Here is a 14,202-nt window from a genome sequence, read left to right on the forward strand (position 1 = left end):
AACTTTTGTAAACTTGCCTTTACCCTTTATCTCTTTTGGTGTTAACAAATGACTCTATTTCTGTTTATCTCATGTAACTGGAAATTCTACTATTACCTACAAATGGATTGAAAATGAAACCAGGCCTACACAGGCATGATGATTTAATGGAGAAGTTCACTTGTTTTACTTTTGAAAATATTTCCCATAAAAGAGTAGTAGATGTGCTCTAGAGAGGCTTTAAAATAGCAGTCACACGGTTAATCATACTAATTTGTTGTCTTACAGAAAGGAAAAAGTTGGCAACACAGCCCGAAGTAGTTTCTGTTGATGAACTCAAAAGTTTATTACTACTCACAAGGGAACGCTTTTTAGATCATTTTGATGCTATTACTCCTAAAACAGTTCTAATAAAGACAGACAACATTAAAACCTCGAATGTGTTAAATGGTAAGTTTTTTGTTAATTATTACTTATTTGTGTGTGTGTGGCATTTATGTCAGTTCTTTATTATTAAAACCAATAGAATGTAGTGATCAAATCAAGTTGTATCTTATAAATTTAAATAGTGATATGTATATATTTGTTTATACAAGTGTGTATGTATATATGATGAGCTGTATTTTTCATCATTTAAACATTAAAAACTTTCTGATAGCTTCTTTCATTAAGCATGTTTGGTATAATTGTTTTTGAACAGAGGGAGAAGCATTTTAAGGTGATCCCTCTTAGCTGCTTTTATTAATCTGCTGGAATGGGTGCATTTCCATTAAGTTATGTTTTCATAAGGTGAGAAAAGTAGAACCTACACAATAAATTTAATATAGTTAAAACTACATCTAATGAGATGCTCCACATTTGCTGTTCATTATATAAGAACGGTCACCAAACTTCTCTGAAGAAGCAGGAAATCATTTCTATATTAACTTGCATTTCTTTCTGTTTTTGTGGTGAATTTGAATAGTGTGAAGCTTTTCAGGATCTAACGAGAAAGCATTTTATGATTGTCTGGCATTTTAAATGTACAGGATGATTTTTGTTTTTATTCTGTGAGAATCATTTTTATTCCATAGGTTAATAAGAAAGTGACCAATGAATGTTTGTTCAGTACCTTTTCTCTGTTTGACACCATGAAGGTACAAAAGAAGTAAAATTTTGGTCCTTGGCTTTCAGTAGGCTTGTAATCTATTTGGAAAGCAAAATACAAACACAGCATATCGTGCCATGTTCAAAAACCCAGGCTCTGGAGCTAGACTGCCAGGTTCAAATCTCAGTTTTGTCACTTGCTGGCTGAATGTCTTTGGGCAAGTTCCATGCATCTGCTTCCTCATGTTTAAAATGAGGATAATATTACCCACTTACTAGGGTTATTTTGAGGATTAAATGAGTTGATGCATGTAAAACACTTAGAACATAATAAATGCTAAAAGATTGTTAGCTGCCATTTGCATTATCATTATCATCATTGTTACATATTAGTACCAAAGTTAAATAGCAGTGCAGAATAATCTGAAAGATGTTGGAGAAAGTATAAGGTTACTTGTGCATGGAGGGTGTGTTAGATAAGTGAGAGAGCATAGCTTCTTGTTTACAGCATGGGCTCTAGAGCAAGACTAACAAGGGTGAATCCCAGCTCTGCAGCTTGCTTGCTGTGTGACCTTGGGCAAGTTTTCTAACCTCTCTGAGCCTCGGGTTTTTTCATCTTTAAATTAGGGATGGCATAGATTGTTATGAGGATTAAATGAGTTATTTGTAAATTGCTTAGAAAGTTGCCTGGTATGAAGTAAGTGCTATATATTTGTTGGTTAAATAAATAAATATGAATTTAAAGGAGAGGAATCTAATTAAGGTGGAATAATCACAGAATCCTTTCTTTAGGTGCCAAGGGGCTTGATGTAGGTTTTAAGAGATGTGTAGGGTCTAGGTCGAGAGGAGAAGATAGGATTCTCCAGGTAGAGCAAGCAGCATACCCAGAGTCAAGGAGGTGAAAAAGGGCAAACTGAGCTCCAGAGAGAGGTTGGCTGACTGGGAGGATTTGTGTAGGAGGTAACAACTGAAAGGTAGGAAGGGCTGAAATAATTGCAAGGGTTGTTATATAAGTTTATGGAAATGTATCCTACAGTTACCAGCACAAAGTCGAGTTCTAGGACATTGTTAACACACTTAACTACAGGAGTGCTCACCTTAAAATAAATCAGGTTATGTCGCTCCTTGGCTCAAACCTTTTTGATTGCTTCCCATTGTACATAGAATGCCTTGTCCTTAATATGGCTTGTAAAGACCCTAAATGATATCTGGTCTTGTGCTTATTCTGACATCCTCTAGTGTCACCTCGCTGTTCCCTTGTTACCTCAGAGTCTTTCCGTTCCTTGAACGTGTCACATTCCTTTCCACCTCAGGAACTTTACGCATGTAGTGTCCTCTTTCTGGAATACTTTTTTCCCACTCTTTACCTGGTTAACTGGTAGTCATTCTTCAGATCTTGATTTAAATAGCACTTTCTCAAAAAGGCTTTCTCAATCCTTCCTAAGTTTAAATTGATTCCTGTTATACTCGTTCCCTATAGTTTTTCTTCAAATTATTTCTCACAGTTTAAATTATGTACTATGTATGTAATTATCTGTTAACTATTTGTCTTCTATCTCAGCCATATGTTCTCTGAAGGTAAGGGGTATGCCTGTTTGCTGTATCTGGCACATAGGAGTAGGTCCCCTCAAAATAATTGTTAAAAGAAATGAAAGAAACCCTGAAGATTTGCAGAACCTGAACTGAAATCGACAGGTTGTACGTTTGAACATGACTCCTAAGAATGAAGTTGTGCTTTTTAACATCCTTTGTAGCTTTTGTTTGAGTAAATACATCTACAACTACATGCAAATTACATAGCAGAAGAAGCGGGAAGGTCAATCACGTTTCATATTCTGACCCATTATTTGCAACCATGCACATTAGGAGTTATTAACAATCATTAGAATTATTGATCTAGTTATTTTTTTATAAAACCTCTAGCATGTGTAACAGATGAAAGTCAGTATGGAGAAAATGTCTTGATCTAATCATTTTATTTACTCTTTGCCACACAATTGCTAAAGACTTTCACAATGCCAAGTGTGATATCTGAACTCATAATACAATAACTGTCTCCTTTACCCGGACCATGGGGCACATAAACACACTGCATGAAGGAGTTTTCTAGGTAATTCTGTAAGATCACAATCTTAGTATTTCAAACATTTTAATAAGAATCTTCTAGTGTGTGTTTATAATTCTTGCTTTATTAAACAGAATATACCAATTATAATATAACCTTTTCTTTGTGATTTATTCATATTTAGGTATGTGAGGCTATAATGACCTACATTCATTAATCACATATTGTCATCTGCAATATTTTCCTTTTGTTTGCCCTGATTTATGATTTTTTTGGGCAGTTTTGAGGCCCTACTTCCCTGTTGTATTGCTTCCATTTCTTTGTTTCTCTTATAAAGTAAAATGCTTTCTTCTCTAAAAAAAGCAGTGTTCTTCATTTCTCAGAGGCCCTTTTTGTGCTTTTGGTTGTCAGCATGGCCCAGTGTCTTGACTGCCACATAAATAAAATATTGTGTTTATTTTACTGTAAGAATAATATTATAGGGCCTGCCCCGTGGCCGAGTGGTTAAGCGCACGTGCTCTGCTTTGGCGGCCCAGGGTTTCACGGGTTCGGATCCTAGGCGAGGACATGGCACCACTCATCAGGCCATGCTGAGGCAGCGTACCACATGCCACCACTAGAAGGACCCACAACTACAGTACACAACTATGTACTGGGGGCTTTGGGGAGAAGAAGGAAAAGTAAATAAATAAATAAATATATTAAAGAGAGACATGGTACATATTAATGTTTGTCCATCCATTCCTTAATGTTTAGCTGATGTCATTTATATTTATGCGAGTTTCATTGTCAAAGTTAATAATTACATTGTAATATTTAAGAACTATTCATGTTTACTTTTATTTAATGTGGCTTGTATTCTTTGGTGAACTTATGATGCAACTGTTCAGAACTGCTAATGAATTTTTTCTTTATACTTCTCGTGGAAAGCCATGTCAACATTAAAGAGCAGATTATTTCATTATAAAGCTCATTACATTTTGTCAGTGTTTCATCACTCTTATTAAGAAGTGGGGAGTGGTATATTTGGAAGACGTTTGGTGGGGGCAATCCAATGTTGGCATTAAAAATATTTTAAAATATTCAAGGCTAAATATTTTAATAAGTAAAGAGAAAATAACTTGCAGTTGACTTCTATTTTCATTTATGTTTAATTTTTCTTGTTGTTTAAAAATCCCTTTATTAAATCATCATCATTTTGTAAGACCCTAACATATAAATGGGTATTTTTGTCAGGGCTGATGGTTAGTCAAACAGCTAACTTTTAATAATTTTCATTCAGTTTATTCAACAGTGTGTAATAGTTCAAAACAATTTTAAAAACCAGATAATTTTGGACTCCAGAAAAGTCGTACTGTTAGTAATTTTGCCTGTACTAAAACAGTTTGGATGTACTCATAATTTATAATGAGAATGGAAGCTATCCCTTCATGTTTTTGTTGAGAACCAGCGTTATCAACAATCTCAATGTTAGTTTGTTACAGCATGCTACCTAGAAAGATAGTTAAACCCTTACATATAAGATTTATTAGTAGCAAAATAACACTTAATGTTAGTCATTTACTTGAAGATGTATATGTTAAGGCATCTTACATTAATAGATAATGTAATTATTTCTAAAGTAACCTTTACCTGAGACCATCATAAGTTATTTATTGTATTATTATGCTTTTGAGAATGAGGCAATCTCTTTTAAAGACAGGAATTTTTCTGGATGTGGTGGTAATTCCTGTTTGTATTAGGAAAATCACATAGTATAGCCAATATATTCTCCACACAGTTGCCTCCTAACTTCACAAAAAATAGCAGTTATGCTTTTATTCTGCATGAGTCCTCACAGTGCTAATTCATTTTCAAAATTCTAGCTCATAACTTTTATTATGAAGTGATAGTAAAATAAATAAAGGTTAACATGGATTTTTTTTCCTTTTCAAAAAACTTTTCTGTGACATTTTGCGCACTTAAGGCCATCAGAGATATTCTTAATAAATGCCTGAGGTAAGTTATTGTACATTTAATCCACCATGCCTGTATCTTTATACATACATGTGCACGCATGCACACACTACATGTGTGTATTTGTAATAGTGAAATTCAGTATGTTAATACTTTTTGATACTTACATGTGTTTCTTTCTCTTTAGACGTCAGTCCAGTAGAACCTGTTTCTTCAAGTCTAGTGGAAACCAATCCTCTGGAATGGCCAGAAAGGCATGTTCTTCAAAATTTGGAAACTTTTGAAAAAGCTAAACAAAAAATGAGGTAATATTCAAATAGCTCAGTATTTTTCAATGAACTTTTTTTTCTTAATTCTTACATTGCGTTTATGAGATGTTAGTAGTTTATGGTTTTATGTAAAAGAAATGTATGCTGGCTGTAAGTAGACAGCCAGATAGAGCGTTATGAAGCAGCACGTTGAGGAAACGCTCTTCTTCCCCTTCTTCTTGTACTTTCCAGGTTCGCATAATTACAGTTAATATTTGAGTGGATGGCTTTGGAGACCATCTTCCATAGATATATGCAAGTATATGAATATCTAAGAAAAATTTATAAACCATACAGGAACACATAAAAATGAAGTAATAGTACTCTTCTCCTCCGAGCCACTTTAAACTGTTCCTGCTTTACATTCTTATATGTTTGGATAGTACCTATTAATTAACCTGAGGAGGCAGAGCTTTTTGTTTGTTTTGTTTTTGTTTTTTTGATTCAGTACGTAGTAAGCGCTCACTCCATAATTGTTGAATGATGGAATGAAAGAAGAATTTAGCTCTCTCACATTGCCCTCCTCCCAAACATTGCAAATCATGTTTTTATTTTTAGCTCTTCTATTGATTACATTTATGACTTACTATAATATTTTGTTTATATAGCAGCAAATATTTATTGAGCACCAGCTATGTCTCAGGCTCTCCTCTTAAATCTTACCTTTTAAGGGGAGAGACAGTCAACAGAAAACAAGTAACCAGACAAGTAACTATAATAAGTTACTCTATGTGTAAATGAATGAAACAAGCAACCGGACTGAGGGAGGATAATTTTATTTGTTGAGGGGGCAGAAGTGGTGGTAACTTAGATGAGGTAGATGGTCAGGGATGCTTTCTGAGGTTACATTTGAGCTGAGACCTAATGGACAAGTGAGTGAAGTACATTTAGTTACACAGGGCCTTATAGTTCATCATACAGATTTTGGATTTTATTGTTAGTGCATTGGTAAGCTTTTGAAGGATTATATGCAAAAGAGTGATGTGTGGCCGGCCCCGTGGCCGAGTGGTTAAGTTTGCGCACTCTACTTCAGCTGCCCAGGGTTTTGTCGGTTCGGATCCTGGGCATGGACATGGCATCACTCATCGGGCCATGCTGAGGCGGCGTGCCGCGTGGCACAACTAGAAGGATCCACAACTAGAATACACAACTATGTACTGGGGGACTTTGGGGAGAAGAAGGAAAAATAATAAATTAAAAAAAAAGTGATGTGATCTGATTTTTCAAAGTTAGTTTTGCTCTTTTGTGACACACAGATTGCAAGAGGAAGATACTAGGAATAGAGCGATCAGTTAGGTACTCTTTTCTGTAGGCTACGTGAGGGAGAACTTTGATTTCAATGAGAGTAGTAGTAGAGAACAAATTTGGGGTATATTTTTGTGGTAAACTGGAAAAAAACTCCCTGTGATGGTTTGGACGTGGAGGATAGGGAAAGAGGCATTCAAGATAATTTAGATTTCTGGCTTGAACAACAGGGTAACTGGTATTCTCATTTATGGGATGGGGAAGTCTGGTAGGAAGTTGGGGTATGAATAGCTTTGGGGGGAAAATCAAGCGTTCTGCTTTAGGAATTTAAGTTTGATCTATGGATTATGCAAGTGGACATATCAAGTAGACTGGAGGAGAAATCTGAAAGTCAATTTGGAGTTATCATCAAAAGGGGTTTTTAAATACATGCGAGTGTATGAGATCACTTGGTTAGACCATGTAGAGAAAAGAAATGGTTTAAGACTACCCGCTGAGGATCTCTAACATTTATAGGTTAGGAGGAACATTTATAGGTCAGGAGGAAGGAGATAATCAAGAAAGAAGGTTGAGAAAAGGACATGTTACCCACCAAAGAACTTCAGTTTCTTGCCCATCAATTTTATTGTATTTTTTTCTCCATTTTATTTATTTATTTTTTTAATTTTTGTTTTTATAGCAGTAAGATTGGATTATAACATTATGTAACTTTCAGACATACATCATAACATATTTCAAATTCTGTGTAGATTACATCATATTCACCACCCAAAGACTGATTATGATCCATCACCACACACATGTGCCTAATCATGTGCCTAGTCACCCCTTTTGCCCTCCTCCCCCTTCCCTTCTGGTAGCCATCAATCCAATCTCTGTTGCTATGTGTTTGTTTGTTGCTTTTATCTTTTACTTATGAATGAGATCATATGGTATTTGCCTTTCTCCCTCTGACTTATTTCACTTAGCATAATTCCCTCAAGGTCTCTCCATGTTATCGCAAATGGCTGGATTTCCTCATTTCTTATGGTCGAGTAGTGTTCCATTGTGTACATATACCACATCTTCTTTATATATTTGTCCCTTGATGGGCACCTAGGTTGCTTCCAAGTCTTAGCTATTGTGAATAATGCTGCGATGAACATAGGGGTGCATGTATCTTTGTGCATTTGTGTTTTCAAGTCCTTTGGATAAATACCCAGCAGTGGGGTAGCTGGATCATATGGTAGATCCAGTCTTAATTTTCTGAGGACACTTCATACTGCTTTCCATAGTGGCTGCACCAGTTTGCACTCCCACCAGCAGTGTATGAGAGTTCCCTTCTCCCCACATCCTCTCTAACGCTTGTGGTTTCCTGTCTTGTTAATTTATTGTCATTCTGACTGGAGTGAGGTGATATCTCATTGTAGTTTTGATTTGAATTTCCCTGATAGCTAATGATGTTGAACATGTTTTCATGTACTGTTGACCAGCCGTAGATCTTTGGAGAAATCTCTGTTCAGATCTTTTGCCCATTTTTTAACTGGGTTGTTGGTTTATTTGTTGTTGAGCTGTATGAGTTCTTTGTATATTTTGGATATTAACCCCTTATCTGATATATGGTTTGCAAATATCTTCTCCCAATTGTTAGGTTGTCTTTCCCTTGTGTTGATGGTTTCCTTTGCTGTGCAGAAGCTTTTTAGTTTGATGTAGTCCCATTTGTTTATTTTTTCTTTTGTTTCCCTTCCCCAGTCAGACATGGTACTTGAAAATATGCTGCTGAAAACCGATGTCAAAAAGCATGCTGCCTATGTTTTCTTCCAGAAGTTTCATGGTTTCAGGTCTTCCATTCAAGCCTTTAATCCGTTTTGAGTTGATTTTTGTGCATGGTATAAGATGATGGTCTGCTTTCATTCTTTTACATGTGGCTGTCCAGTTTTCCCAACACCATTTATTGAAGACTCACCTTTCTCCATTGTCTGCTCTTGACTTCCTTGTTGAAAATCAGCTGTCTATATATGTGTGAGTTTATTTCTGGGCTCTCGATTCTGTTCCATTGTTCTATTTGTCTATTTTTGTGCCAGTACCATGCTGTTTTGGTTACTATAGCTTTGTAGCATATTTTGAAATCAGGGAGTGTGATACCTCCAGCTTTGTTCTTTTTCCTCAGGATTCTTTTGGCTATTCAGGGTCTTTTGTTAGATATAAATTTTAAGATTCTTTGTTTAATTTCTGTGAAAAATGTTGGAATTTTGATAGGGATTGCATTGAATCTATCGATTGCTTTAGGAAGTATGAACATTTTAACTATGTTAATTCTTCCAATCCAAGAGCACAGGATATCTTTCTGTTTCTTTGTGTCTTCTTCAATGTCTCTGAACAACGTTGTATAGTTTTCGGTTTACAGATCTTTCACCTGTTTGGTTAAGTTTATTCCTAGATATTTCATTCTTTTTGTTGCAATTGTAAATGTGATTGTATTTTTAATTTCTCTTTCTGCTACTTTGTTGCTAGTGTATAGAAATGCACCAATTTTTGCATATTGATTTTGTATCCTGTGACTTGACTGTATTCATTTATTATTTCTAAAATTTTTTTAGTGGATTCTTTAGGGTTTTCTGTATATAAAATCATGTTGTCTGCAAATAGTGACAGTTTCACTTCTTTTCCAATTTGACTCCCTTTTTTTTTTCTTTTTCTTGCCTGATTGCTCTGGCTAGGACTTCCAATACTATGTTAAATAAGAGTAGTAAGAGTGGGCATCCTTGTCTGGTTCCTGTTGTTATAGGGATAGCTCTCAGTTTTTCTCCATTGAGAATGATATTTGTGGTGGCTTTGTCATATATGGCCTTTATTATGTTGAGATATTTTCCTTCTATACCCATTCTATTTAGCGTTTTTATCATAAATGGATGCTGTGTCTTGTCAGATACTTTCTCGGCATCTCTGGAGATGATCATGAGATTTTTATTCCTCATTTTGTTAATAATGTGGTGTATCACATTGATCAATCTGTGGATATTGAACCATCCCTGCATCCCTGGAATAAAACCCACTTGATCATGATGTATAATCTTTTTAATATATTGTTGTATTCAATTTGCTAGTATTTTGTTGAGGATTTTTGCATCAATGTTTATCAGTGATATTGGCCTGTAATTTTCTTTTTTTGTGTTGTCCTCATCTGGTTTTGGTATCAGGATAATGTTGGCTTCGTAAAATGAGTTAGGAAGCGTCCCATCCTCTTAAATTTTTTGGAAGAGTTTGAGGATAGGTATTAAGTCTTCTTTGAATATTTGGTAGAATTCACCAGGGAAGCCATCTGGTCCTGGACTTTCATGTTTTAGGAGGTTTTTTATTACTGTTTCGATCTCCTTACTGGTGATTTGTCTATTCAGATTCTCTACTTCTTCTTGATCCAGTTTTGGAAGGTTGTATGATTCTAAGAATTTATCCATTTCTTCTAGATTATCCAATTTGTTGGCATATAGCTTTTCATAATATTCTCTTATTATCTTTTGTATTTCTGAGGTGTCTGTTGTAATTTCTCCTCTTTCATTTATGATTTTATTTGTTTGAGCCTTCTCTCTTTTGTTCTTGGTGAGTCTAGCTAAAGGTTTGTGAATTTTGTTTATCTTTTTGAAGAACCAGCTCTTGGTTTCATTAATTTTTTCTATTTTTTTTTTTTTTTAGTCTGTATTTCGTTTATTTCTGCTCTGATTTTTATTATTTCCTTCCTTCTGCTGATTTGGGGCTGTGTTTGTTCTTCTTTTTCCAGTACCTTTAGGTGCACTGTTATATTGTTTATTTGGGATTTTTCTTGTTTGTTATGATAGGCCTCAATTGCTATAAACTTTCTTAGAACCACTTTTGCTGTATCCATAGATTTTGGCACGTTGTATTTTCATTTTCATTTGTCTCTAGGTATTTTTTGATTTCTCCTTTGATTTCTTCATTGACCCAATCGTTGTTCAGTAGCATTTTGTTTAATCTCCACATTTTTGTGGTTTTTCTGATTTTCTTCCTGTAATTGATTTCTATTTTCATACCTTTATGGTCAGAAAAGATGCTTGGTATTATTTCGATCTTCTTAAATTTACTGACAGTTGTTTTGTGGCCTAATATGTGATCAGTCCTGGAGGATGTTCCATATGCATTTGAAAAGAATGTGTATTCTGTGGTTTTTGGATGGAATGTTCTATATATGTCTACTAAGTCCATCTGGTCTAATGTGTTGTTTAAGGCCAGTGTTTCCTTATTGATCTTCTGTTTGGATGATCTATCCATTGGTGTAAGTGGAGTGTTGAAGTCCCCTAGTATTGTGTTACTGTCTACTTCTCCTTTTATATCTGTTAATAGTTGCTTTATATATTTAGGTCCTCCTATGTTGGGTGCATAGATATTTACAAGTGTTAATCCTCTTGTTGGATTGTTCCCTTTGTCATTATGTGGTTCCCTTCTTTGTCTGTTGTTACAGTTTTTGTTTTAAAGTCTACTTTGTCTGATGTAAGTATTGCTACCCCTGCTTTCTTTTCTTTGCCTTTTGCGTGGAATATCTTTTTCCATCCTTTCACTTTCAGTTTGTCAGTGTCCTTAGTTCTGAAGAGTGCCTCTTGTATGCTGCATATATATGGGTCTTGTTCTTTTATCCAATTGGCCACCCTATGCCTTTTGATTAGAGCATTTAGTCCATTGACATTTAATGTAGCTATTGATAAAAATGTGTTTATTGCCATTTTGTTACTGTTTTTCTCTGGATGTTTTAGTACTTCTTCCCTGTTCCTTTCTTCTCTTGCTGTCTTCCCTTGTAGTTTGATGGCTTTCTTTAGTAAGATGCTTGATTTCTTTCCTCTGACTTATTTGTTTACTCATTATAGGTTTCTGGTTTGTGATTACCATGAGGTTTCTATATAATAGTCTACATGTATAGCAATCTGTATTGAGTTGATATTCTCTTTAGCTTGACCTCTTTCTAATAGCTCTACTCTTTTACTCCCCTCCTTCCACATTTTATGTTTTTGAAATCATATCTAATCTCTTGTTTTGTGTGTGTCTATCCATTATCCTGTTCTCATTGTAATAGGTAATTTTAGTACTTTTGTCTTTTGACCTATATATGATCTTCATAGGTGGTTGATCTGCTACGTTTACTGTATTTTTGCCTTTGTCAGTGATTTTATTGCCTGGTTTTTGGGGGTTTTTTTTTTTTGATAATTTTCTTATCCCTATTTGTGGTCTTCTCTTTCCCACTTAAATAAGTCCCTTCAGCACTTCTTGTAGAACTGATTTCTTGTGATAAACTCCTTTATTTTATTTTATTTTATTTTTCTTCTCTGGGAAACTCTTTATCTCTCCTTTCATTCTGAATAATAACTTTGCTGGATAGCATATTCTTGGATGTAGGTTTTCTCTTTTCAGTACTTGAAACATTTCATGCCACCCTCTTCTAGCCTGTAGGGTTTCAGCTGAGAAGTCCACCCATAGCCTCGTGGGCTTACCTTTGCATGTCACTTATTTCCTTTCTCTTGCCACTTTTAGGATTCTCTATCTTTAATTTTGGACATTTTAATTGCAGTGTGTCTTGGTATGGGCCTTTTTGGGTTCATCTTGTTTAGTGCTGTCTGTGCGTCCTGTATGTTGATGTCTGTTTTCTTCCTTAGGTTAGGAAAATTTTCAGCTATTATTTCTTCAAATAGATTCTCTGCCCCTTTGTCTTTCTCTTCTCTTTCTGGAACACCTATAATACAAATGCTAGTCTCCTTGATATTGTCTCAGAGTTCCCTTAGACTGTTCTCATTCTGTCTACTTCTTTTTTCTTTTATCTGTTCAGCTTGGGTGATTTCCTCTAGTCTTTCTTGTAGCTCACTGATCTGTTCTTCTGTCTTGTCTACTCTGCTATTGAGTCCCTCTAGTGAATTTTTCATTTCCAATATTGTATTCTTCATTTCTGATTCGTTCTTTTTTATATTTTCCAATTCTTTGTTGACATCCTCACTGTGTTCATCTAGTCTTCTCCCAATATCAGTGAGCATCCTTAAGAGGTTTTGTTTGAACTCTTTGTCAGGTAGGTTGCTTATTTCTGTTTCATTTAGTTCTCTTTCTGTGGTTTTGTCCTGTTCCCTTACTTGGAATGTATTCCTTTGTCTCCTCATTATGCCTTGTCCTCTGTGCTTAGATCTATGTATTAGGTGAGTCAGCTATGTCTCCTGATCTTTGAGAAGTGACCTTATGTAAGAGATGCCTTTTGAGGCTCAGCAGTGTGCTTCCCTCATCACCAGTCCAAATGATCCAGGAGTGACCCCTTTTGTGGGCTACTTGTGTCCTTCTACTGTGGCACAGTTGCTCTTCCTGCAGGTATCCAGGGAGTCTAGTCTTTTCCTTACTGGCTGGCTGTTTGTAAATTGGGTCTGGGGAGCCCCAGCACTATTGGCTACAAGGTCTGATAGCACACTTCTGTTTCAGTTTTCCTGTTAATTGAGTATGTAGCCAGTGTAGCTGGTTGCTAGGCTCAGGGGCTTATAGTTGCTGTAGGCCTCAGGCCTGCAAGGCTGTTGTCAGCTCTCTTAGGATTGCTGCTGAGTGACGCTGGCTCTAGGCACCGGAGCACCCAATTGTTTCAAGCTTTAGAAGGTGTAGTCAGTCCTCTTTGTGGGTGATTGTGAAGTACAGGTCTTCTGCCGCTGATAAGCCCCACCCCCCCCACAGGTCCACACACACTCTCAACACAGCCCTGGTCCATGCACACTTCCTGATCGCCTGGAATGTACGCAGTTGCCCCACTGCAGAGGACCCCCACCTCTCCACCAATGTGCCCCACAGTTCACCTGGTCCTCACACAGGACCTGCTCCACAGAGCTGGACACACTCGCCTGCCTGTTGAGGATCAAGGCACCCAGTCTATGCAGGCTAACAAGTAGCCTGATTTCCCATCAATTTTAGACGATATCCTTTAACTTCCTGTTGTGAAAGATGAGGAAATTAACACCCCTATTTCTCTTTACTTTTTGTCCCTCTACCTCTGAACCTTATGTTATTTGCACTAGACAATTATTTTTCTTCTTGAAGTCATTTTTCTTGCACCTGTCTTGACTTCCTACTCTAATTTGGACTGACCCTTTCTACCTGCACAACTGTTATCCTGGTATTTCTTTTGATCACATTTCTTGCTTGGGTCTGTATTTTCTTGGATCTTAATCTTAATAAGAAGCCTGTTGCCACATCTATTTTTGTTCCTTAATATATATTTTATTCTGTCTCTGGAACTTTTAGAACTTTCTGTTTTCCTTGATGTTCTGAAATTACATGAGGTCATCATGGTGTGAGATGTTTTGGTCTCAAGACTTATCTTTTTTTCGGCTCTGGGAAATATTCTATTGTTTCTCGACAATATTCTTCCTTCCAGTTTCTTTTTTTCTTTCTTCTCTCTGAAATATCTGTTTTAACTAATGTTAAACATCCTGGATTGATTTTTCATTCAAATTTTATTTTTCTCTCAATAATCCATCTTTTCATCTTTTCTGTTCTGGGATATTTCCTTGACATTTGCTCTCATTTTTTCTGTTTAATTTTTTGGTAGTCATATTT

At 35.9% G+C, this 14,202-nt stretch overlaps 1 protein-coding gene across 1 annotated transcript in view; it reads left to right on the plus strand.

The window, feature by feature from the left end:
- MTBP (MDM2 binding protein) overlaps positions 1-14,202 on the plus strand; it is an 85,457-nt gene that overhangs the window by 47,237 nt on the left and 24,018 nt on the right. The window contains exons 14-15 of the mRNA XM_014855295.3: positions 268-429; positions 5,274-5,391. Of these exons, the coding sequence (XP_014710781.1) occupies positions 268-429; positions 5,274-5,391 (280 nt within the window). The remainder of the gene's footprint in view (positions 1-267; positions 430-5,273; positions 5,392-14,202) is intronic.

This window comes from Equus asinus, chromosome 12 (genome assembly GCF_041296235.1).
Source record: "Equus asinus isolate D_3611 breed Donkey chromosome 12, EquAss-T2T_v2, whole genome shotgun sequence".
NCBI classification, from domain to species: domain Eukaryota; kingdom Metazoa; phylum Chordata; class Mammalia; order Perissodactyla; family Equidae; genus Equus; species Equus asinus.